Raw genomic sequence first — 27,027 nt, forward strand, 5'->3', positions numbered from 1 at the left:
GACTCAGGTCATGATGTCAGGGTCATGGGATCGCGTCCCACATTGGGTTCCCTGCTCCCTGGGGAGTCTGCTTCTCCCTCTGCCCCTCCCTCTGCTCATGCTCTCTGTCTCTTAAATAACCTTTTTTAAAAATGTAAACGTTTTAATCTGAAATGTTAATATTTCTAATGTGGTAGAAATTACAACCCCTGTCACTTTCCAAAATCCTAATGAAAAATGTTAGGTTTGAAAATAGGAGGAGTGTATATAGTTTCTCCAGGTTTAGGCTCTTTAGGATATGAACTCTCAGAGAGTTTAGAGATCACTGCCCCCTATGCCTTTGCAGACACTCTGCGTCTGCTGTGATTGGCCATGCTCTGGCTCCCCATTCGAACCCCCTGTGTGATTATTGCATGTGGTTCCCACCAGCCAGCATATTTCCTGAACAAGGAGAAAGACCTGTGAGTCACCAACTCCACCAACACCATCCCCCCACCCCCATCCCCAGCACCTAGTCCTGCATGACCCCCTAGTTCGGATACCCTAGTTCAATACTGATTCATATTCCCTTCCTAAATGCTGACTCCTGGGAGGGGGTTTCCGCTCCACCTATCAACTGGGTCCAATGCATTCTCCCTCATCTCTTCTACTCCTGTTTACTACTATCCTCAGATCCCACCTTCCCTCTGCTCTTCCCCAGCAGGGGACTAACATACTCAGTTCCTCATCCAGACCACCCGTCCCTCAACATTGCCCCACCATACTATCATCACAGTGGTGCCCCTCCCTTCCCAGCCCGATAGCCTGTAGTCTCTACTCAGTCTTGCGCTCACTCCATGCTCCCTTCCAATTTTAATTTTTGAAGTGTTTGTAGGTCCTGTGAATGAACAATATGAAAATATTCTCGTTGTAAACCTATCAAATGTTCTAGGAAGAGTCAAAAGTCAAAGCATTCCTCTACCCAGCACTGCTCCCAGCGCTATCCTTCCCCATATAAAATTTCGCGTGGTTCCTTCCACATTTTCTTATAGGTATTCACATGCATATATATTATGTTATGTCACGTTGCACAGCGTATCCCTTTTCCCCAGAAGGTGTTCTGGAAAATCGGTCCAAATATATATACATACATATTGCTTTTCTTGAACACTGCTTGGTGTTTTGTAGAAATTGTTGCCATAATTTCCTATTATTGGGCTTGTAGATTCTTTCTCATTTTCATCCCTGTTGGATCTTCATGTTATTTTAGGTTTGTTTTTTTTTTCTCCCTTTAAAACAGTATCATAATGATTATCCTTTTATGGGTATTTTTCCTCACCTGCAAGTTCATCGGGAAGGAAGGAGTTAAAGTATCTGGCTCTCGGTTCCAGAGAGAGAAGGCAGATGACACATCTAAATTCTTGTAAACGTGCTAGAAACGGGACCTCCTGGTTAATAGACTAGTATTTGCTAGATCTCTTATCTGTGGAATGCTCTTAGAAGGATGTGGCTAGTTAGGGATAGTTTGTGGTGAATAAACTGAGAATTTATGGATCTGGAAAGCAAAGGCACACATGCTGTATAACTGTATAGGGTCTAAAATGGCAGCACTTCCTCCCTACCATATCCCTTTGTAAGCTGTTCCACAGACCCCACGTGACAACCTACCTATAACCCTGGGCCAAAGACAGTGTCCAATGTCAGGATAAAAGACCTGGAAGGTGCACACGGTGACGCAGACTTTTCCCTGCTTCACCGGGGCCATAACTGCTTCTGTGGTTGAAATGACAAGCCAAGTTTTGTGTAGATGAGATCTCGGATGTGTGGGAGTCTGACCCTGTGTGTGAGACAGGAGATCGCTGGAGGTGGCCAAGTGGCCATCCAAGAAGGCTCTAGCACTTCTATCCTCACCAAGAGTCTGAGTTTGTTTCTCAGCAACACTGACTCCAGTTTCCCCAATCTGGGGGCCAATGAAGCAGTTAAACCTGTTTAAAGTTATATTTTTCTGTTTATTCATTACCTAAGTTATCTAAGCTTTAGTGTCCTCATTCAATGCAAATTTCCTAAGGTCAGGTGAAGATTATATGAGATAATCTGTACAAAACTCCAAAAACATCAGCTGGTACATAGTAAATGCTCAGACAGTGATAGCTAGGCATTGGAGCTCTTTGTTAAATTTTACACATTAATTTTTTTGATTATTAAATGTCATAAATATTTTCTCCTAATTTGATGCTTGTGTTTAAACTTTATAGACATTTATCCGAAAAATTTTTTATCAAACTAATTCTGTCATTCTTTTCCTCTACGGATTTTGTCATAACTTGACTTTTTTAATAAACTTTATTATTGAAGTGACTGCCCCAAATTTCAGTTCCATTTTCTTTTTTTTTAAAGATTTTTATTATTATTATTATTTTATTTGACAGAGAGAGAGGGATCACAAGTAGGCAGAGGGGCAGACAGAGAAAGAGAGAGGAAAGCAGGCTCTCCGCCGAGCAGAGAGCCCAATGCGGGGCTCGATCCCAGGACCCCAAGATTTTGACCTGAGCTGAAGGCAGAGGCCCAACCCACCACCGAGCCACCCAGGCGCCCCAGTTCCCATTTTCTTTAACCTGTCCTATGATCTTGTGGCCAATCTGAAGATTCTTCTTTGGGCTCACTCTACATTGGTCTCTCTTACGAAATTAAATGACAGGACGTGATGGGATTTAGTGTTTATAAATGAGATCATCATTAACTAATAATTCAAAGAAGAAATTCAAGACATCGCTCTGGTTTTCTTTCCTGGGCCTCTCCTTTTTCTCTTTCCCCTGAAAGAACACATTCCGTTTGTTCTTGCTTCTCCTTCAGGACCACTCTCCTCAGATCATCTTACCTACTCTCATGGTTCCAACAACACACTGCGGGCTGCTGACAGAGCAGTGGTGTTTGCTGTCACCAGGTACCTCTAACTTGATGTTCCACAGCCATCTTAAATTAAATTTCTTCTAAAACTAGACTTCACGTACCGTCCCTACACTTAAGCAGCAATGACTGAAAAGGGACAATCTGTTGTGCTTTTTTGTCTTAACTTAGAACAAACAGTATGTGTGGAATATTTTTAATGAAGAAGAGACGATTACTATGCCTATGTATTATGCTTAGAATCAGTCTAACAGGACACACAAGAACTTAAACATGGTTATGACAAGGGAAAAAGGCCTATGTTTCACTTGAACTTCTTTGTGCCTTCTGGATTTCATGCCATGATAAGTAATGCCTCTTCAAAGACAGTACAAGCTGGTCGCGGGGGAGATGAAATAGGTGAAGGGGATGGAGATAAGGATAAGATAAGACACTTATCTTAATGAGCACAAAGTAATGTAGAGAAATGCTGAATCGGGTATTATACAGAAACTAATATAACATCGTATGTTAAATACACTGGAATTACAAATAAACAGAGTCCTGGGATCGAGCCCCGCATCGGGCTCTCTGCTCCGCGGGGAGCCTGCTTCCTCCTCTCTCTCTGCCTGCCTCTCTGCCTACTTGTGATCTCTCTCTGTCAAATAAATAAATAAAATCTTTAAAAAAAAAAAAATAATTCTATAAATAAATAAAAGGGACCTTTTCATCAATCCCATCGAACCCGCTCCCTGTATCGGAGAATAATGTCATTTACCCACCCTGTTGCTGCTAAGCCTCTGCTAAGCATGTCCTCGAAGGCACATCTAAGTACCATGGTCTGTTGAAATACCCCCAAAATGGATCCTTCATCCACCTACTCCCTCAACAAAGACCCTAAGGACACATAATAAGCTGAGCACAGGGCTGGAGATAAAAAGATGAATGGGATCCTATCCATACAATCCCCTCAGGAAGTCCCACAGCCTAGGGACACAGCAGCCACACCACACATTTACACAGCATTTTGTGAATAACTGATTCCTTAAGTCTTTTGCAAGCATTTATTTGGGTAAGAGATCATAAAATATATTTTTAAAATAACATAACAAAAAACACATTTGAATGAATACAAAATTAAATGACAGGAAGTGACAGAATTTAGTGTTTATAAATGAGATCATCAATAACTTTAACAATTCAGAAAAGAAACTCAAAGTGTATTTAAAAGTTGTGACCATGCTTTATAATACTTTGCAATAAAAAAGTATTAGGCTTTCAAAGGTGATGCATGACTTAAATTTTTCAAAAGATTTCATAACGTACTCCTAGACACTGTCATACATGGGCAAGAAAAAAAAAAGACAAGAACTTTGGCAAGCAAAGTATTAGTCCGTAGCAGCTTGGTAGAGTTTACTTTTATACAAAGGCTCCTCAATTTACATTTGTTCTTGTTACAGGAGCAGAAAGTACTGATATGCCAAGCGGAGTCTCAGCTAGATAGCAAAAATATTTTAAAAAGCCGGTACTCTATGAAAATGTGCACCACACAGCATCTGTGGAAACGGGGTAAATGTAAACCATATGATTATTAACTCTTCTAAAGAAAACTAACCCCCAAATCTTACATAATATCCCATACTCACATCTCTTGTCTGTGCATCGGTTATTAAACTTTACACTAATGTGCACCGGTTATTAAAAATTCTTACCTCCATTACTAAAAATGTTTCTGTGAAGTCCCTTGGAAGTTTTTTCAGTATTCCACTAACAAGACATATCATGATCAATAAACGATCACAAACTTTAGAAAGACGTACTGAGGATAGGGAAAGGATGACCAAGTCAGAGGTTTCTGTCTCCAACCCCTGGAAGAGCTTTTTACTTCAAGACCCACAGCTCCAAGAGACAACTCAAAATTCCTTACATTTAAAAAAATACTTTGTCATGAATAACTGAATAATTAGATTTCTAGGAAAATGAGGCCTTTAAATTAAGATTTAGCAAAACTGGCTATAATGAATTTTCCTCCAATCATTTATGAATGGCAGAAACCAGTTGAAATCTTACATACAAAAGATACAAATACTGCATTATATGTAGTGAATATTGGCACATACCCTTTTGTATTTAAAGCATAAAATGCAATCAGCAAATCTGATGCTCTTAAGATACATTTATGACACAGCTCAAAAAAAACCTTTACATGGCCTGGAAACTGCCCACAGTCTAAGGCTTCCCAATGGGTTTGTAGCAAGCATCAGGTTGCCAGAGGCGAATATCAACAAGAATTTGATTGAGTTTTTGCATCCAGAGATCCCGCTCTTCCTTGGTATCTGCAGACAGCCAGTTCCTACAGGAGCAAACAAAAAAGTCAGCATCCTTTCCCCCATTCCATAACGCCCTGTTCTCTTGCTGGGCGAGGGGAGTAAAGGCTAAACAAACAGGTAAAATGAGTTACTCTTTACCAGTTTTTAACAGATGCTAACCAAAAGCCTGTGAGGTTCTTCAGCTGCAATAAAGGAAAATAATCCCCATAGGTTGGTTCACGGAATCAAAATTCACAGTGATCCTGTTTGGTTAATGATGGAGTTTCCACACTAAAGACAGTCACCGTCTTATACAGGTGGTCTGACCTGCAGGACAACCACTGAGTGTGGGCCACTTCCTAACAAGAGCTAGCACACCAGGTCTTTATCTGGAAGCTTCCCAAATCCTCAGATCTGGGCTCCCTGAGAGCTGGAATCACCAGCTCGTGGACCTTCCCTTGGCTCTACAAGTAATACTATTTTGCACTGTTTCCCATTATTTTTGTGTTAGTAGAACATGGTTATCTACAATTAGTGATCTGAAGATCACTTTAACTTTGTGTACCCTAACTTCTCCATCCATATCAGGAATCACTTCTTTGCACCCATATTTAGCCACGAATTGAATAACAAGTTGATAGGGGCAGGTCAGAGTAAGCAAGAGGAGAATTCCCTAACTCACAAGCCAGATCATTCTTCTAGAGAACAGTCAGGTTTTTATAGTGTACTCCTTCTGCATCTGTAATTTCCCCGCATTGGTACTAGAAGTAGGATAAACGGTGATCTGATCATCTTGTGGACGGAGATAACACAAGACGTACAACAATAATAGTGGCCATTTGCTGAGCTCATTCCATGAGCTCGAGACTGTGATAAATGTGTTTACTCATCAATCTCTATCATCACTCTGTGGAAACTGATGTTTACATCCTGACTCAGTGTCTTATTACCAAATGTAACCATGGCAAGTCACTCAACCTTTGCTGGCCCTCACTCGTAACAGTTCATTCCCTTAATCTCCAGCCAGAAATTTGCAGAGTAGCCTGAGATTGTTTCTGTAAATTACCTGATTTCACTGAGGGCATTTTGGGGATGGGAAGGAAGGGGCATCTAAAGTCTCTTTAAATAATACTTGCCTTCTCAATTATACACAAAATCAAACTTAACCTAAAGTACATTAGCTAATTGCCTTGAAAATGGCTATACTGTGAGTATACTGGAAAACAGGATTAGCCAAAATATAGCTTGAATGTTAGACTTTTTTAAACTATATTAGTTTAGTTAGATTGTTCCCTTAGTGATTGTGTGGGTTTTCTTTCTTCTTTAAGACTGTACTCTCTTCAAAGACAAGGACCATCTCGGATATTTCTTAAAGTGGTTAGAACATAGTGGGCAATCAATTACTTACTGGACAGAAGTATTTCTGTTTATAGTGTAATACATACTTGGTGACACAGAGTGTGTCCCTGCATTGGCTGACAAGAGTCTCTCGGTCATCTTCTCTCTGAGGTCGGACAGTAATTAATTCAAATGTATTGCGTCTTGCACAAAATTCTCTGTTGGCCGGTTCTATTTGATGGCTTGTGCAATTGGCCAGATTTATTCTTCCTATGGGATTCTTTAAAAACAAATTAAAAGACAATAAACAAGACCATTTACATCAATATGCATTAAGCAGTATTTAAGTTGGTACAAACTAAAAATTTTAAAAGTCATTAAAAGTTAAAACTTAATTATAATAGGTTTAGAGAAACATATTTATTATCTGTTATTATACCTTGTTAGGAAAACAGAAACCGAAAGTGTCAACTAGAGCTTTTAGCCAACTTAAAAAATAAACTCTTTGTTATGGAATACTCAAAACAGATGCAGAATTAAAAGAACAGTAAAATAAACTTTCCATGTACCCATCCACCAGCTTCAACAATTAGAAACCCAGATTACTTTGTAATTCTGTTTATTTCTATTTCCCAGTTTGGGGGCAATAAATAATCATACTTGAGCAATAATATTAATTTCTTTGAAAATGAGATACTATTAATCATAAAATCCTATTATCAAATATTAGAAACAAAACAAAATCACTATATTCCTGTGATGGTTTTCCATTACTGTTTTATCCCAGATTTAGGTAAGTCAACTATTAATAAAACAAAAGTGAATTCAACATATTTCTGGCTAAAAATGTTATTTAAAAATAGTATGAAACATTCCAGGAGAAAAGAAAGACAAATATATGCCTTAAGGTATTTTAGGAGTGATCAAATCACAGGGAATGGAAAAGATATGAAAGTTTTACACACACACACACACACACATGCATCTTGCAACAAGAACTTTTTTTTTTTTTAAAGATTTTATTTATTTATTTGACAGACAGAGATTACAAGTAGGCAGAGATGCAGGCAGAGAGAGAGGAGGGAAAGCAGGCTCCCTGCTGAGCAGAGAGCCCCATGTGGGGCTCAATCCCAGGACCCTGGGATCATGACCTCAGCCGAAGGCAGAGGCTTTAACCCACTAAGCCACCCAGGCGCCCCGCAACAAAAACATTTTTAATGGCTTAGTAAACATCCTCAAAGGGGCATCTAGGTGGGTGTGGACACCAGCGGGTACCTCTGCAGGAAACATGATATGAAATGCAGGGCTTTCAGCACTGACCAGAACTATTAATATTACCTTTCGTTTCTCATCATCTGGGTAAGTCCAATAAGAGATACAATTTCCAGAAAGAACACACCATCTTCGATGCCAGGCACCAAAACCACTAACATCTTCAAATATGGTCTGAAAAGTCAATGAAATGTTAATTTTAGAAACTTGAGCATCGATTAAATGATAAATCTATATGTTAAACTTCAATACATTGATACACTTCTAGCTCAAAATCAACTTACGTGATTTGCATCTCCTTTACCCTATTAATGAAACTCATTGATTGCTAATATCCAGAAATTGACCCAGATTTTCAAAATCATTTATAAGCATATAGCATTTAAGAATTTCCAGATATTAGCCCCAAATCAATACTTCTATCTAATTTAGACCTTTTTAAAGCATCATATCCCAAACCAAATGCTCCTTAAACAAGAGAAAAGTGCTTTTAGTGTTGTAGGATAGAATGAGAATATCATACTTTATATGTTGACAAAACCAATGACAGCTTATTAAGTTAGACTTATTTTATACAAAAGACTGGCATTTAACTTTTTTCAGAACAAAACAGGATTGGAAAAGAGTCCAACTCATGATTCTGTGCCTTGACGGATTACTTTGATAAACGTCAGAGCTCCCCGTCCACTGCTGAGCCATGAAGCACACCCGAGTAGCATCTGCGCGCAGTCAGGCAGCTGCCGGCTCATGCCTTAGACACACAAGCTACATTCTAAAGAGAGGTGAAGCAGTCAAGTCCATCAAGGTCAGGACTCTGGGAAAGGTAACTAACATGGGGCTTTTTTCCATGGAAGTACTTCTGCTTAAACAGTGTGAGCTGGAGCTGCTCCCCGCCACCTCACTATTCTTCACTTGCAGTCTAATGAGCCCTAATCACACAGAAGTCTTTCCTTTGGACTTAAAAAGGAAAAAGACGTCCTTTAGGAAATACTATTTGAAAGAACAAAGCAAGGTAAAATGAAACAGGGCTAGAGATCAGAGGTTGGCAAACTTTTTCTGTGCAGCACCAGAGAGTAAAGATGTTAGACTCTGTGGGCCATCGGGTCTGTCACAATTACTCAATTCTGCTACAGTAACGTTAAAGCAGTCACAGACAGTGTGCAAACAAATGAGCCCATGTTCCAATAAAACTTTATAAAAACAAGCAGCAAGCCACACTTGGTTTACCCTAGCTATCGTAGATAATCTCAAAGCACCTTTGTGTCTGATTTCAGAATGCATTCGGCTTTTCCACCTTCGCATGGATCAACTAAACCCAAGGATAGCAGACGTACACTCTTCTCGATTCACTAATTTGTGTGAATTTGCCAAAAGTTGACTTAAGTTAGAAGAGTGCAAGCTCTAGCCATGGAGGAAAGTTACTTTGTGTGAAGAAATGTTTTTATGAGAGAATGAAGCCTGAAATTTATTAGCTTAGTTAATTAGCCCAAATTAATTAGCTTACTCTAACCATATATCCTTTTAACCCACCTTTCTTCCTTCTTCCCCAATTTATCCTCTTTCCTCCCCAAGACATGTTTTTAAGCAGCACTGGCTCACAACCATTCAAGGAAAAAAGACAAGAATGTTGCTATTTCAATCTCAAGCACAAAATTAGCATAAGTGACTCGCCAGCTCCCTCTTATGTTTATGCTCACCCTTTACATCATAAAGCTAATAGACAAGGAAAAATTTGACAGGTAAGAAGAGCACATTATTATTATTATACCCGACTATAATCAGAGAAGAATAAGTAGAGGACAGCATTTTCGTTTTTATAGCTGAGGAACGTTCAGGCCAAGGAAACTAAATGACAACACAAAGCAGAACTGGAACCTTCTAGCTAATCAGGAACTTCCTAACTTGCCGTTCATCAGTGAAGACAGAACTAGACTAGCACCATTTCAGAATCACTTAGCAAGTTTCTTTGGTTGGTAGTCACCTTCCTTCTAGCTGTCCCTGGCATACCAAGAAGGAAAACCTAACCAAGCAACTTTAGTTTTGATTGCTAGCTCTATTTTATAGAGGGTACAAGTAATTAAAAGACACTGTTTGGCAGGGGATAGAATTTATTTGGGGGAGTTCTGAGCAGTTTCTTACTGCTCAGTGTGGTGTGATAAGAATGGGCTACAGGGTTTGAAACAGAGCAAACCTGAAGAGAGCTAACTAACACTAACTTGTTGAGAGCCCAGCTCAAAAATTCAGTCAATCAGACATTATATGCAAATGAACTAATGGCCACAACAGTCTGTCAGTTGCTAAAGGTATCTATAGTAAAATATGAAAATATTTACATTAAATAAAGTCAGTAGGTAAACACTGCTTTCACATCAGAAAATGTATAAAAACACTTTTTCAAAAACATCTAGTGCCATCTACTGGATGTACATGTGAGCAAACTAAGGCAGTCTGGTCTACAATCCGTTGGCCACAGAGCTCTTCTTCCTGCGCCCTGACAGCAAGGACAACCTGTGCCATCCTCTGTATCATTCAGATTCTCGCTTCACAAAGAAAGCGAGAGATTAGATTTCCTCTACTTTGTGTACCGTACCCACAATCTTCTATGCACTCTATACATATTTTCTCATCTGAAAATCGAAAAAGTATATAGCTGACCCTTGAAACAGCACAGAGGTCACGGGTGCCGAAAATCCACATAAAACTTTTGACTCTCCCCAACCCCCACCAGAACTGAACTATTAATAGCCTATTGTTGGCCAGAAGCCATGTCTATAACAGAAGCAGTCAATTAACCCATATTTTGCATGTTACATGTATTATAGACTGTGTTCTTATGATAAAGTTAGTCAGAGAAATGGAAATGTTAAGAAAATCATAAGGAAGAGCAAATACATTCACAGTACTGTATGTATTTACTGAAACAAATCCATGTATACATGGACCCACATAAGTGTTGTTCAAGGGTCAACTGCTCTTCTGAGTAAGATCAATCCCGTGAATGTCTTCTCACTCTCCTGACCTCGTTCCGCATATCACTCCTTAAACCTAGTGCAGGTTCCCCAGCACATCTTCAGTCTCTCTGCCCTATTAGAAGCCACCCATTTGAATTTAAAGATTCTCAAGTCTCGCTGATCTTATTAAAATGTCAGCCAAATCCTTCTTTCACCCTACATAGCTCTGCAGGTACCACACTCTCTCCTTTGCAGCCAAACTTTGTTTCAAAGAGCTGCGGGCACTCTCATTCCTCACCTCCTACCCTGTCCCATCTGTAATCTAGCTTTGTTCTCTGCCTTGTAAACAAGTCCCACTGTCTCCGATAGTAGTCTTGATCTAAGTTGACCACTCCTTCTTTCAGAGTCTCTCTCTTGCCACACACAGTGCCCTCCCTGCAGGCCCCTTTGAGAGCTTCTCTTTCTAGGTCTGTGGCTTAAATGTTAGTGTTCCTCCTGGTTCTGCTTTGCTCAGCCCTCCCTGCACTTCAATTACTATCTCTATGATGCAGATTTCCAAATCTTCATCTCAACCAAAATGCCCATCTTGAGCTTCAAACTCAAGATCTTTTAGAGTCATCTAAAACAAATCATTTAAACTTAACTCATCCCAACTTCCCACCTTGGGGGATGAAGGAACTGGCATGAAGGAACTTTCTGGGGCAATGTTCTAGATCTTAATAGAAATTTCTGTTATAAAGATGTATGCTTGTGTCCAAACTCAGGGATGTACACTTGAGATTTGGAGGAACACGCTAATGTCTCCAGTATACTTTTAAAATTCTTCCCCCCAAATATGGTATTTTCAGCAATGGCCAGAGGGGTAGCTAGAAGAATGGCTAGGTAGCAGATACATGATAAAGCAAGGAGAGTAAAACATGTTAAAGGCACCATCTAGATGGTGGCTATGTGGGTGTTTGATGTAAAATTCTACCAAACATTGCTGTATATCTGCAATTTTCCACAGTAAAATTCAGGGAGCAAAAAACTTTTTCTCCAAACACGCACACTTGCTCCTTCCCCAAGATCCCTTATCTCAGTGGCATCATGCCACCCAACAAGTTGTACGAGGCAGGGATCTAGGTGACACCCTTACTTCTACTTTTCCACCCCCTTTGCTGCAGTCAAATCACCCTGCCTGCCCTCCCTCCTGCTCATCTCTCCAGGACAGTCCCCTTCACCTCTCAGGGAATGACTATTTCCTCGCTAGTCACCAAACTCTTCTCCGCATGGCAGGAAGAATGACTTTTCTAAACCCCAAATATGATGTTATTCCTCTGCGTGAAGTCCTTCAAGTGTACTTGCTGGCTTCCAGATATAGTCCAAATTCTTTCAAAGGCCCTTTAGCCCTCAGCCCTGTCTCCCCTAAGTACACTGTCCTGTGCAGTCGCTCTCCTCGCTGTCCCTCCTCTCCACACACACCCAGGCCCTAAGCGCCGGCTGAACCAAGGGCCACTCACTGTCTGTGCCCTTCTTATCTCTGGTGGGGGGAGAGAGGGAAGGGCACTCCAGGCTGGCTTACAGGCTCTGCCCTTCGTCTGGAACACTTCTTCCCCTCTTTCTACCTGGCTAACTTACTCACCAGTTTACAAGCTACTTCCAGTGACTTTCTTTAATGCCCCTCCAGTTACCCCCCGGCACTCTATGCTCCCACCAATTACAGCACAGCATCGCACTTGCCAGTTTACCTGTGCTTTCTCCCTACTAATCTAAAAGCTTCTGAGGGGAAGGTTTATTTTTTGTGGCCTGCTAGATTCCAGTACCAGCACAGTGACTGGCACAGTGCGGACATGCATTCATACATTTACTGAACCAATGAATCGTGTAATCACATAAGTTGTCATTTCTATGCGAAACCAAGTCTATACATCACAACATGGATAAAGGAAAATATAGATTAAGCGATGTTACTTACCAGGAAACCTCTTTCTTCAACACTTGAATTCACTTGACATTTTATTTTTAAATAAATATGACCTTCCAAAGGAGATAAAAAGGGCACCTGTGAAGACAGGGGTAAGTTATTTGCAAAACCGTTTCAAAGTGTGATTTTTTTTTCTTGATATAACATGTACAAATCACGAATAAAGAAGATTATGCCTTGAAAGCACAGTATTTTCTAAAGCTGGAATGTAAAACAGGTGGCCTGAAAGGCCACTGGTTCCTTAGCAACAAATGCTTTTGAAGAATAAATTCATTCAAGGTAGAGTTTGATAAAAACATAACCCTAAGTCCCAAGTTAATGTGATAGAGAAAATACAGATTTAAGAAGAGATTACATGTCCTTATCCGTTCTCCATCAATAGAACACAATCCACTGGTAAATTAATACATTAATACTCAGTAGTAAAGAATAGTGAGCTGCAGAAATGGAAAAGCTGATCCCCAAATTCATATGGAATTGCAAAATGTCCCCATTATTAAGAACCAAAACAATCTTGAAAAAGAACAAAATTGGAGGAATCGTACTTCCTAACTTCAAAACTTAATCCAAAGTTACAGTCATCAACACAGTGTGGTAAGGGCATAAAGAAGATCTGTAGGGGCGCCTGGGTGGCTCAGTGGGTTAAGCCGCTGCCTTCGGCTCAGGTCATGGTCTCAGGGTCCTGGGATTGAGTCCCGCATCGGGCTCTCTGCTCAGCAGGAAGCCTGCTTCCCTCTCTCTCTCTGCCTGCCTCTCTGTCTACTTGTGATCTCTCTCTGTCAAATAAATAAATAAAATCTTAAAAAAAAAAAAAAAAAAAAGAAGATCTGTAGACCAAAGGAACAGAACGGAGAGCCCAGAAATAAACCCATACAGCTATGGTCAATAGGAGTGCCAAGGTCATTCAATGAGGAGAGAGCACTCCTGTAAGCAAACAGCGCTAGGAAAACTGGATTTCTACATTACAAGAGGGGGGTTGGTTCCCTATCTTCCATCATATACAAAAATTAACTGAAAGGGATTGGTGACCTAAACCCACAAAACTCTTAGAAGAAAACACAGGAGTCAATCTTCATGATCATGGATTCAGCATTAGAGTCTCAGATATGACACCAAAGCATGAGCAGCAACGCAAACAACAAAATCGATAAATCAGGCCTTAGCAAAACTGAAACCTTTTCAGTGAGGAGTCTCAGAAACTTAAAAATAGAACTACTACATAGTCAAACATCTTACTTCTAGGTATTTATCCGAAAGAATTAAAACCAGAGCCTCCAGGAATGGGCACTCCAGCATTCATTGAATTCTTCACAATAAGAGGGGCAAACAACCTAAATGTCCCTCAACACATACAGACAATATGGTACAGAACCCTTTCTCCCCACTTCGGAGTATGAAAACTATTCTAGGCCATGCAGAGCCTATTCTTCTCCAAGTAGGAAGCTCGTCTTCCCGGCTCTCAGACTCTCCTGTGAATGTGCCCTTCCCTTTGGTGCCCGAGGTCATAGCCTGCACTTTGCACAGCAGATTCTTGAGAGCAATTATGTGTCTTTTCCATGTTTGTTCTCATAGCCTACTGCCAACTTATATCCAGGCATTCAACCAACGGTTGCTGAAAGGATATTCTTTGACCAAATAAATACCCAGTTTTCCTATTAAAAAAAAAAAAAAAGGAAAACGTGGCACATAGGTAACCCCTGGATTTTCAAAAATCTGCCCACTTGACTTTTACAAAAGACTTATGTTAGTACCTGTCTTTGCTAACTGAAAGAAATCTGAAGAGGATTTTCACTTTCATGAAAAGAGGCAAAAAGCAAAACGAGCATTTAGCATTTGTGTTTGCAGCTAGCTGTTCTAGACGCAGCGCGCACCCCAAAAAGCGAGAGTGGCACCCAGCTCTTTCCCTGGGGACCACACTCAGCACCTCAGCATGAAGCCACCAGAACTCTGAACTGTGTCTGTGAGCATCTGTGCCTCGTCTCCATTTGTTCTGTGCATCTGTTAGCAAAATGTGTCTTAAGGTACCAGAAAAGACTAAGAGAAGTTACTTTTGAGTGGAAAAAACTTTTTAGGTATAAGGCTAGTTTCCAACAATTCAGTCTTCCAACACAATAAAGAGAATTTAAAGGGGGAAATCTTGGCCAGAAAGTGTAGATTTCCAGAGACTAATTCCATGAGACAAACCTCTAACTTTCTGAATTTAAAAGGTATCATAATATAAAATCAAAATATTATGTTCCTCATTATCCTTCTTGTTATAAATTCCCTTGTTCTTTTCTTTTCCATGTTGTCAGTTTTAAGTTCCTCAGGCTCTCAATGTTAATTAATAGACTTCCACGTTGAACCCAGGGAATGCTGCTGGTAAAAAGAATCTCATAAAAACGAGAAGAAAATGTTCACTCTTAACTCTACAGCTATGAAATGCTGACAGTATTCTGGGTCAGAAGCTTGTCCTTATGGGGTGAGTTGACAATATTCACAAGATGGTCAATATCACTACCCCCTCCTGAGTGTAGGAACATGGGAAAATGTATGAGCCTGTTAGGTTTTCTGTTTAACAAAATGGTCTTAAAGATATTCACACTTCTAAGATTATTGCTAAGAGCTATAAAATGTAACTCTATAACCAGCATGGCTGTAATTTTTCATAGAGTGGGATATTTCTAAGAGAAGTGCGTACTGTTAATAATTATTAAGCCAATGGGCATACACCAGCATAGTTTTGGGCACAGCAGAACACATAATCACTCTTCCTATAACCTTGAAATTCGACAATGCTAATTGGTTGTTTTACTTCACAACTGTTTGCCCTATTATTATTTGAAATGGCATCTCTATTTCCAGTAAGGTGTAAATACCTACGAGGGTTCTTTCAGTCAAAAAATGGGCTTCAAGATATTCTTCTCTCTTTATCTGTGAAAGTACAATAAAACCTATGGCTATTTTGGAGTCTCTATTCAAGAAAGGATCTGAGAGCCTGTGACTCACGGCAATTCATAACTTAAATTGCAGGATGCCAGATTTAACCTCAAATAGGAAGGCAATCGCTATCAGTGGTATCCTAAATCCATAGAGCAAACAGTCTGGGTAAAACTTCAACAGAAATTCCATTATGAAGGTGATCTCAAGAGATAACCTTTGTGACTGTTGTATTGTTGGTCACAGCACCAATAAAATAAGCAAACACTCGCTTATATCACTGGTATCTGGTAGGATATGGGTGACTGTGTGTTCTCTCAAAGTCAACGAAGCAGGGTTTATTGAGTGAGTATAGACCGTCTTCCATTTTTCTCTCCAACTGAAAGTACATCTAACTTAACTATTTTAAATATTCTCCTACATCAATTATAAACTATTAGAATAAATATTTGCTTCCTCCTGTCTTTCATAAAAGCACATTTGAGATAAATTTTATATCTGATTATATTGTATTTGATTCAGAAAGAGACTTTAGAGTATTAGACACAACCATTAAATTGAGTGATTTGATTTTGTACTGAATCATGTGGTTGGCTATTCAAGTTACAATTTCAAAGAAATTTGAGAATGGAAATACCAGATTTTTTAAATTTTAAGTGTGATATTTTGAATTAAAATGGCACCCAAACAATTTTTCAAAATGAGTCTATTTAACATACATCATTGAAACCTCTTTCATTTTAAAGATTAAACCTCTTTCATATTTTAAAGATTAACAAAATCTCTTACATGCAGAAATTGGCATTTTGTACATTTATATATACCCAGGGAATGCTTGTAACTGATTTTTGCAAGGCTAGTAAAAAATCCTAAAAAAAAAAAAACCTAAAACATATGATTATATTTATTATAATTTTAGTGTTCAATGCATTTTAATTTCAAAATCACTAAACAAAGCATCATCTACATAGAAATATACCTATTAGCCAACTGAGACCAGTTTTATCTGAAACATTACCATAGGTCTTTCCATATGGGGGGGTCAACAATATTGAATACTGAAATTTTAGTTTTTAGACAATTTAATACATTTTAATGTTAGTTATTAATTTGGTATTTCAGTAGCCAGAAAATCAAATAAAAGTGACTACAGAATCTTAAAGGACTGTAATGTGAAAAAAATATAGAAGAAAAGCCCTAGTACCAAACATGCATGAAAACAAGAAGACTGTCAAAAAAAGCTTAAAAGAACTATAAGAATAAAGAAAAAGATTTCCACCTGCAAGAATCTAAAGAAAGAATAACATATATTATGTCCTTAATTATTTAAAATTACCAAGAACATATAAGAGTGGTTAGTGAAATGAACACATATGAGCCAAAACTTCAGGATTGATTTTTTTTAAGCTCATTAGTTTTAAGCAAAGAAAATATAGCAACCTTTTCCTGGAACATATAGCCCAGTAGTTCTTGCTCTTTTACATCATAATTTATCTAAAACAAACAAAATAAAAGACAAAAAGAAAAAAAGACCCAGGATCACTCAATTTGTTAAACTAGCTGAATTATTAAATAAAAAGTTATATACATTTTTAAATTAGCATGTTAAGATAAAACACATTTATGCATTAACAATAATAAAAATAAAGGTAGTCTATTTTTTTCCTATTAACTAAAAGAAAAATGTTTCATAGAAATGTAAAGGTAGATTGTTTTAATCTAACCTTATATTCTCTACTGGAAAAACAAGATCTCAGAGAAATGAAGTGATTTGCTCAATGTTAAAAAGGAAATTACTAACAGGGTCAGTACTAGAAACCAGACCTCCAAATTTTTATACTTCCTCACCTCCATATTCTGACTAGGAAAATCTCTTAAAATATTTAACAATATTCCTGTTTTATACCACAGGAATCAGCCCAAGGACCAAAATTTGCTACCAGGTCTCTCACTCTTTGAATGGTTTCATTGGCTATTAAAAGTTTAGTCAGGGGTGCCTGGGTGGCTCAGTGGGTTAAAGCCTCTGCCTTCGGCTCAGGTCATGATCCCAAGGGTCCTAGGATCAAGCCCCACATTGGGCTCTCTGCTCAGGAGGAAGCCTGCTTCTCTTCTCTCTCTCTCTCTCTCTCTCTGCCTGCCTCTCTGCCTACTTGTGATCACTGTCTGTCAAATAAATAAATAAAAATCTTAAAAAAAAAAAAAAGTTTAGTCAAATCACATTATGGTGAAAAAGCACTCAATAGGGACAGAACACAGATCTGAACTTTGAAGCTTTTAATTTGGGGAGGGAAGTATGGGAAAGAAATCCCTTCGATTCATGAGTACTTTCTAAGAAAGTAACCTATCCTTCCCTATATTATCAAAACTAAATCTATTAATATTCATTTCAAAATCAGTTCAAATGGGCAAGTTATCATGTTTAAAACGGTAAGCTTAACATCTACATGCAAGAAGTAATACTCCTATAGTCAGAAGGAACATTTAGAATAAATCACTATACACTGTATACTGTATACAAAGCAGTATACACTGCTTTGAAGATTTAACTATTAAGAGACAAGAAAGAAATACTTCCAACATCAAAAATGTAGGGACACCCACGCCTAGTTAAAATTTACAATTCTAAGAACATACATTCTCACCCAAAGATTTCAAATACTTAAAAGTCCTGGGTCATTTCCATTGACCTAATTTTTCTAAAAGCAAATAAATACATAAATTTGGAGTACCTTGTCCAAAGCAAATTTAGTGTTTCCTACTGAAGACAATGACAGCGTATAAGATCCAACCAGGGCAAAGTTGCTGGTGCGCACAGCATTGAGACCTCCTGGACTGGCCATGACTGCAGAGAAAGGAAAGGAAGTTTAGTTCAGAGTGACTTTTGTGAGTGTAAATAACAATTCTTCACCACAGCTCAACGGAAAGAAATTAGGTTGTCACAGAGAAAACTGTCTCATTTTCCTCCATCTCTGAAGAGTGAGAGAAAAAGTTTTCCTAAAAGAGATGTGAAAAGGCTTCATTGCTCTGGTCTAGGATGACATAATTAACAGCAGACACTATATCTGCAAAGTTCTTCTTAGTTACCTTCTTATGCCAAGAAGAGACCAGAAGCCCAAAGGAAGTGAGTGAAACCAGCTCCATTCTAATTCCCTTCGGAAAACTCGGGCCTAAAGCCACTCTAGAAAATGCCTTTCCTGGCTTCCTGGCACCCAGGCTCCCAGTGAACTAGAAGGATGCTTCTCTGACGTGATACAATGTGAGTCATGATGAGCAAAGTTAAAAGTAAAGTTCACAGTGTGGAAAACACAAAACAAATCTACACAATGACAGAAGTTGGGGTGAAGAAGGGAGCCAGCGGCTGCAGCTGTAGCCAGGTGACTGGGTATCACAGGGCTACTGCCTGCTAGATAGGGCCTGAAAGACGTGAGGCCGGGCGACAGCTGACAGCATGCCATTCTGCCCAGTAATCTCATATATTACTAAAAACCATACAGAAAATATTACTCAAAGGAGACTAAGGGAACACTCATCAAGATGCCCGTATGTACAAAGCATGTGCGCCACTGCTTAGCTCAATTCCTTATTCCGGTGTTTGAAATAGTTCAAGATTCACTCACCTGAAGAATGAAGGCTGCTTTTCTAAAAGAAAAAAAAATCGGTATAAAGAAGAAGTATAAGTTATTTCCTTTATTCGATACAAAGATTTGAGTATTAATACTGCAAAGGCTGCACTTCAGAAAACAGTATTTTTCCCCTACTTAAGTATCAGATTTTCTCCCCAGTAGTATATTTCAAAGATTTCTACAGTGCTAAGGGTTTAGAAATGGCTAACCAATTTAGAATCCTGTGTGTAAGATGCAGATTTCTCAATGGAGCTAAATTTTTTAAGAATTTACTTACTGTGGTTATAGATGTGAGAAGTCGCTTTGGAGTAATCGCCTAGAAGAAAAGATTAACAGTGTCTTTCCTGCTAAACATTATGAGTCAGAGCTTAAAACTAACCAACCTTGAGATACTCTCACATAGAAAATAATCCTGAAATATGAATACATTATTCTTGAGTCCTCCATTAAAGGCTTTCCCTATATTGTCATTCCTGTTTTTATTAGAACTAAAATAAAATTTTGCTAGATGATGACTTAGGAAAAGCACAACAGAGCCAAGACTGGGAAAGCTGGAAATAGACATGCAGACACTACAGTTTCTGCCTGCATGTCAGTCCCAAGTGCTGGTTAACCGAGAACATGGCAGGCAAGAGTGCAGAAGAAAGGCCTGAGACACTTTTCAGCAGGCTATAAAAGTTGGTTGTCAAGTAAGTGCAGAGCAATTAAAACTGAGACATCTATTGTTTCTGATAATAATACTTCTACCATGTTTTTCATTCTCACCTTGGATTTATATGCCTTTTTCTTCTTATCAGGGCCTGAGAGATCTTTCTTTTGTACCTACACACAAACCCAAAGCATAATTAGTTAAAGAGTTAAGATCTTTAAGGAGAACATAATATTGGTTATTTGGGAAAGCTTCACTACTTACCAAGCTGTAAACTTCAATATTTATTTCAAAGTCATTGGACACATCTTGCCTGAAAAAATAAATCATTAAATAAAACAGTAAGGAAAACATTGACTTAATGCCATTAAAAATGATGCCACCTAATAGTGTTGCAATATTTTGGGAGTAAAGGAATTCACAGTGTTTTTAACTACAGGCAGTTGTTACAAACCATCAAAGAACATAAAAATTGGGGCGCCTGGGTGGCTCAGTGGGTTAAGCCGCTGCCTTCGGCTCAGGTCATGATCTCGGGGTCCTGGGATCGAGTCCGACATCGGGCTCTCTGCTCAGCAGGGAGCCTGCTTCCCTCTCTCTCTCTCTCTTTCTCTCTCTCTCTCTCTGCCTGCCTCTCTATCTACTTGTGATCTCTGTCAAATAAATAAATAAAATCTTTAAAAAAAAAAAAAAAGAACATAAAAATTGGTAAAACAGTCTATTTTTCCTATAATACAAGCGAAATCTTTTCTTTGGTGTTTTACAACTCAATATAAGTACTTTTTTTCTAATTGGATTTTGATTCTGAATTTTCATAATAAATTTGTAAGACTGAATACATCTTTTCAGTGAGCTGGAATATTAAGTACATTTACGATCTAAAACATATATACATAAAAATTAAGGTCTACATTTTATATACATATTTATTTACATATATTTATATAATATATAATGTGGACCTTAATTATTTTCATGGTACATATGTAATATATATTTATGTTTTATGTATTTACCAAATCATTAAGTACCTATAGTCACATGCAAGAAATGTGCTACTCACTGGAAAGAAATATCAGAAACATATAAAAGATTTAAATCAACAAACTGGAAAGGAGTCATTTGTCCATAGAAGAATGTAGATACCACATTTCAAAGATTATACATTCCATCTGTATTCTCTATTAAAAGAAAAATGTGTTTAAACCATCAAAAGCCTAATTTACTTACAGAGTAAATGTAGTAGTGAATGTCAGAGCATCACCATTAAGAGAATTTGAAGTACATGCTAATGGTGTGGCTACCATATTTTCAGGTCCTGCTTTTAGTATAATTAAGAAATAGTAATTTGCTGCATCTGCAAAAAGTAATCACATTACGTAATAAGCACCAGCAAAGTCAGATTTGACTAATCAGCATTCCAGGAGACCAAAGGAAAAAGTAATACTGTGACTGATTTATGTAATTTACCTAAAAATTACTAAAATCAACTTTCCAGATACAAAAAGCTAAGTAAGACACATAAGCAGACAGTCATAATCATCATCAATAGGCCTCATCAAGGTCTCTTCCTATAATTTACATGAACTGAAATGACATCACTCCATATCCCTCAGTTTCTGCTGACTTCAAGTTTTACCTATTGATTCCTAATTCTTTAGCTGACGATATATTGTTCAACAATATAGGCCTTAATATGTTCCTTAAAATATTATATTTCTGTGAAAGTTCCTTGGAGATAAATTCTAATAGAAATGTTAAGAGTGTTTCTTCTGTGAAGTGTGTAAACCTGGTGATTCACAGACCTGTACCCCTGGGGATAAAAATACATTATATGTTTATTAAAAAAAAATTTGGAAGGGGATTCGAACCATAAGAGACTATGGACTCTGAAAAACAACCTGAGGGTTTTGAAGGGTCAGGGGTGGGAGGTTGGGGGAACAGGTGGTGGGTAATGGGGAGGGCACGTTTTGCATGGAGCACTGGGTGTTGTGCAAAAAGAATGAATACTGTTACGCTGAAAAAATAAATAAAATGGAAAAAAAAAAGAGTGTTTCTTCACCATGTTAGTAAATACCCACGTTTCAAGGTACATATTGTAGTACCAATAGATTTCTTCCAGACCACACCAAAATCAGACAACAGCGACAATCAGAGCCTATGTTACCTTGTTCCTAAAGAACATTCCATTCTTTATTTTCCTTGTAGCTTAAATTCACTCCTCACCTATGTCTAGCCCTCCCTCTCCTCAAATAGAATGGCCCATGCAAATGAAAACATAAAAGAATCTTAAAAGAACTACACCAAATTTAATGAAACTTTGATTTTTATTAAGTGTGCTATAATTACCCTACCCTCTTTTCAGATCCTGGTGCCATATTCTCCTTTGCCCACTTTGCTATGATTTATCGTAGCACACACATTTAGGAAAGTTTACTTATTCAATCTAGAGTGATAAAGGCAATAATAATTTCAATAGAACCATCTTCACTGTGGTGGTCATCTTCACCTCTACAACTAATAATTCAAGATTTTTGGAATGAATTTTATTTTATTTAAAGATTGTATTTATTTATTTGACAGAGAGAGATCAAAAGCAGGCAGAGAGGCAGGCAGAGAGAGAGGAGGAAGCAGGCTCCCTGCTAAGTAGAGAGCCCGATGCAGGGCTTGATCCCAGGACCCTGGGATCATGACCTGAGCTGAAGGCAGAGGCTTTAACCCACTGAGCCACCCAGGCACCCCTGAAATGAATTTTAAACAGAATAAAGTAGATTCTCTTCAATGTCCCATTACTTTCCACAATAAAACTAAATAATGAAAGTTGAATGATCTGCTGTATCAAGACATCTCATGTTAGGAAAATATTTTATGCTCAAAACTATGTTTAGGGGCACCTGTGTGGCTCAGTTGGTTAAGTGTCTGCCTTGAGTTGAGGTCATGATCCCAGAGTCCAAGGATCCACCCTGCATCAGGCTCTCTGCTCAGTAGGAGTCTGCTTCTCTCTCTGTCCCTCCCCCATCACTTGTGTCCTCTCTCTCTATCAAATAAATAAAATCTTTAAAAAAAACAAAAACAACAAAAAAACACCTATGTGTAACTCACCTCCTTTCAGTTAGAACACTGTCTGTTACCGTGTAGATCAGCAACCCCATATATGCAATTTTCCCTTGGTTATTTTTACGAATATATCTTCATTAAAGGAACTAAAGGCCCAAGATACAAGCTGTGCATCTTTTTGTATGCTCTACTTGCTCCCATTTGCATAATTCCTATCTAGGTAAGGCTCATAATTTAACCTAGGACCCAGAAGTGATGCAAATAAAAATCACCATACCTGGTTTCTGAACCGTACCACAGACAAAATCTGCTTTTAGAGGCAAGCGGATTTCTGACAAAGTAACTGATCCTTTGGATGGGACAAATTCACTTGGGGCAATGGGACCAGCTTTATTCTTCTTCTGAGGCCCTTCATTCTTCAATTTATTCAACTCATCAATCAAAAGTGCTCTCTTCTCAGCTATATAAAAATATGCAATATAACAAATATGAAAACTGCAACTGTTTCTACATGAGACCAACTCAAGAAAATGTACTTAATTAAGATCAAAGACAAGATCAGTGCTTCTTTATACAAACAGGTGGTATGTAGTTGGGTAAAACCTTGACTGCTCATCTCTTTACAATGTCTTTATAACTTAATGGTTGAACTTTTTGCCAGTTTTCTCGTATGATATAATCTCTGTGCACTAACATGCCCTATCATCCCTCAACACACATACGTAACTAAACTCACGCACTTTTTTTAGCTCCATGAAGATAGTTAGGTGCTGAGACAGAATGTGTGTATACAAATACACACAGACACACACACAGACACACACACACAAATATGTTCATATATTCATTTTTGGCATACTCTTCACAGCTGCATTTCTTCAAATGCATTCCAATTCCTTTCACCTTTTGTGCAAACTCCATTTTATGTGCAGAGCATTCACAAATGTCATAAGAAACACACAAAAACACAGATCAACTGAAATAGAAAAAGCCCTTTCTTTGAAATAGAGATTTCTAACTATCCTAGACAAAAGAGTCTTGTTTCTTGTGTAGCACACGTACTTGCAATGAGGAGAAGTCTTTCCGCTTCAGCTTCTTCTAGTGACCCTTTTCCGTGATCTTCGTCAACACAACAGTTAAGGGCCTGGCTAGCTTGATAGATGACTGTCTGCTGCAAATTTATTTCATTGTTGAGTTCCTAGGGAAACCAACAAAAGGAAGAAAAAACTCACATTTTTAATCGTCATTTTCACTTTATTGAAACTTCAGTTCTAACTAAGCCTGTTGGATAATTTCTGAAATATCCAGAGTTAAGTCAAAGTGTTATTATCTCACCATTCAAGTGTCTACACTATGCACCAAAAATATTCAACACGCTGTAATAATTACACTATAAACAGTCTTTCTCATGAAAAGACTTTCTACTCATACTTATTAAAATTATAATTGGGGGTACGTTCAACAAAGTATAAAGATTTAGAAATTATCTGATTCATTTTATTTAAATTATATATATTTATACTTTTAAAAATGCCTTCCCGGGCGCCTGGGTGGCTCAGTGGTTTAAGCCGCTGCCTTCGGCTCAGGTCATGATCTCAGGGTCCTGGGATCGAGTCCCGCATCGGGCTCTCTGCTCGGCAGGGAGCCTGCTTCCCTCTCACTCTCTCTGCCTGCCTCTCTGCCTACTTGTATCTCTCTCTGTCAAATAAATAAATAAAATCTTTGAAAAAAAAAAAAAATAAAATAAAATAAAAATGCCTTCCCTAGCATACAAGAATCTCTAAGAGCAAAATAAATTTCACACTTCACTACCATCCAACTTATAGTTGGACTTTAAGGATATTTATGACAAACATTTAAATATTTCAGAAAGATCAAACAATACCAAACAAGCAACATTTCCAACAGAGAAGCCCTTCCTTTCTCAGGTTACACTGAACTCAAGAGCAATTTACTGAGCTCTAGTGTATCAGACAATGCCCTAGTCACTCAGGGTATACAGATGAGTAAGGCTGAGCCCTTGTCCTTAAGGAGTATACAGTCTTGTACAGAAAAATATTCCAAAGCTCCTTTCCACAGAAGTGCATACCTGCATTTTCTGTTTGATATTAACTTGACCAGGAAAGCCATTCTTTTTCTCATCTAACTTGGAAGTAACATCTTCCTTCCGAACAATCACCTGCTTTATTGAAGGACGTTCTGTTTCTTTGAATCTTTGAGATCTGTATGCATCAATGCTTTAGGAAATAAGGTATACTCTATTAGAAATCCAGCAACACATTGAGCACTCTCTTTTACTGAACAGGTGGAATGCAAAATGCCATTTGGTAAAATAGAGGCTGACAAAAGTCATTCCAAAGTTTTATAGGTGAATTATTAATAACATTATAATACAACTTGCTATATCTAACCATGACCCTTAGTGATTGAATCCCTTCTGAAACATTCTTACCTGTAAAGAAGATCACGATCTTCAGAACCAATGCTATCACCTGACTCAGCTCGAGGGACACGGGTTCTCTGGAATTTTCCCGGCTTTGGACTTTCGTCACTTACACTGCTGTCTTTCAATTCCAATCTCGGTGAGGAAACCAAACTCTGCAGTGAAACACACAGGTATTAGTAGGTTTTATGGATGAGATGGATTCTAAATGATAATTCTGAGGAAATGAAGAAATTCTCTATTATTAGGAAATAAATATCCCATGAGCCAACTGATTCATCATAAAACCAAGCCAACTAAAATAAGTTCCTAAATAGTAAAAGAATAAAAGTTCAAAGATAGCTAAAACCGGGGCACCTGGGTGGTTCAGTGGGTTAAGCCTCTGCCTTCGGCTCAGGTCATGATCTCAGGGTTCTGGGATCGAGCCCCGAATCAGGCTCTCTGCTCAGCAGGGAGCCTGTTTCCCCCACTCTCTTTCTGCAGGCCTCTCTGCCTACTTGTGATCTCTCTCTCTCTGTCAAATAAATAAATAAAATATTTAAAAAAAAATAGCTAAAACCTACATCTGCAACTCTCTTAAAAAATATTTCTAATTGCATCAACTTCCCAAGCTGCAGTTATTCAATTTATGGTGATAGCTAATAATAATAGTTGGCTGTCCATCAGGGAGATTCAAATTAAAATCACATTGAGATACCACCTTACACCAGTTAGAATGGCCAAAATTAGCAAGACAGGAAACAACATGTGTTGGAGAGGATGTGGAGAAAGGGGAACCCTCTTAAACTGTTGGTGGGAATGCAAGTTGGTATAGTCACTTCGGAGAACAGTGTGGAGATTCCTCAAGAAATTAAAAATAGAGCTTCCCTATGACCCTGCAATTGCACTGCTGGGTATTTACCCCAAAGATACAGATGTAGTGAAAAGAAGGGCCATCTGTACCCCAATGTTTATAGCAGCAATGGCCACGGTCACCAAACTGTGGAAAGAACCAAGATGCCCTTCAATGGACGAATGGATAAGGAAGATGTGGTCCATATACACGATGGAGTATTATGCCTCCATCAGAAAGGATGAATACCCAACTTTTGTAGTAACATGGACAGGGCTGGAAGAGATTATGCTGAGTGAAATAAGTCAAGCAGAGAGAGTCAAGTATCATATGGTTTCACTTATTTGTGGAGCAAATAAAACAAATAACATGGAGGACATGGGGAGATGGAGAGGAGAAGGGAGTTGAGGGAAATTGGAAGGGGAGATGAACCATGAGAGACTATGGACTCTAAAAAACAACGTGAGGGTTCTGAAGGGGCGGGGGGTGGGAGGTTGGGGGAACCAGGTGGTGGGTATTGTGGAGGGCACGTATTGCATGGAGCACTGGGTGTGGTGCAAAAACAATGAATACTGTTACGCTGGAAAGAAATTAAAAAAAAAAAATAGATAAATTTAAAAAAATAATAATAATAGTTCGCTGTCCATAAATGTTAGTTCTCTGGTGCCAAATACTAATATACTAATGATATAATATTTATATCAGCCTGAACTAGTTTTAACCTCCTTTAACAGGTGAGAGAACTGTGGTAAAGAGGTTGAATAACCTGAGCCAGAAACAGCCAATGGCAGAGCCCACACATCTGGCCTTTCAAACCATGTCATGGTGTG

At 38.4% G+C, this 27,027-nt stretch overlaps 1 protein-coding gene across 3 annotated transcripts in view; it reads right to left on the reverse strand.

Moving 5' to 3' along the window:
* Nucleotides 1-3,882: 3,882 nt before the first annotated feature.
* The window catches only part of ANLN (anillin actin binding protein), a 50,729-nt gene continuing 27,584 nt past the window's right edge, over nt 3,883-27,027 (reverse strand). For 2 of the 3 annotated variants that reach the window (XM_046021526.1, XM_046021525.1), the window contains exons 11-24: nt 25,375-25,520; nt 25,012-25,159; nt 23,985-24,120; nt 23,200-23,382; nt 21,096-21,222; nt 20,133-20,181; nt 19,985-20,041; nt 19,497-19,535; nt 19,214-19,235; nt 18,326-18,438; nt 12,669-12,755; nt 7,830-7,937; nt 6,599-6,771; nt 3,883-5,197 (exon numbers count right to left, since the gene is read on the reverse strand). In XM_046021526.1, coding sequence (XP_045877482.1) covers nt 5,074-5,197; nt 6,599-6,771; nt 7,830-7,937; nt 12,669-12,755; nt 18,326-18,438; nt 19,214-19,235; nt 19,497-19,535; nt 19,985-20,041; nt 20,133-20,181; nt 21,096-21,222; nt 23,200-23,382; nt 23,985-24,120; nt 25,012-25,159; nt 25,375-25,520 — 1,512 coding nt within the window. In that variant the 3' untranslated portion in view covers nt 3,883-5,073. Of the gene's footprint in view, nt 5,198-6,598; nt 6,772-7,829; nt 7,938-12,668; nt 12,756-16,901; nt 17,091-18,325; nt 18,439-19,213; nt 19,236-19,496; nt 19,536-19,984; nt 20,042-20,132; nt 20,182-21,095; nt 21,223-23,199; nt 23,383-23,984; nt 24,121-25,011; nt 25,160-25,374; nt 25,521-27,027 lie in introns of those variants that run through there. The other variant, XM_046021527.1, reaches the window with a different exon arrangement.

Source organism: Meles meles, chromosome 10 (assembly GCF_922984935.1).
Source record: "Meles meles chromosome 10, mMelMel3.1 paternal haplotype, whole genome shotgun sequence".
Lineage (NCBI taxonomy): Eukaryota > Metazoa > Chordata > Mammalia > Carnivora > Mustelidae > Meles > Meles meles.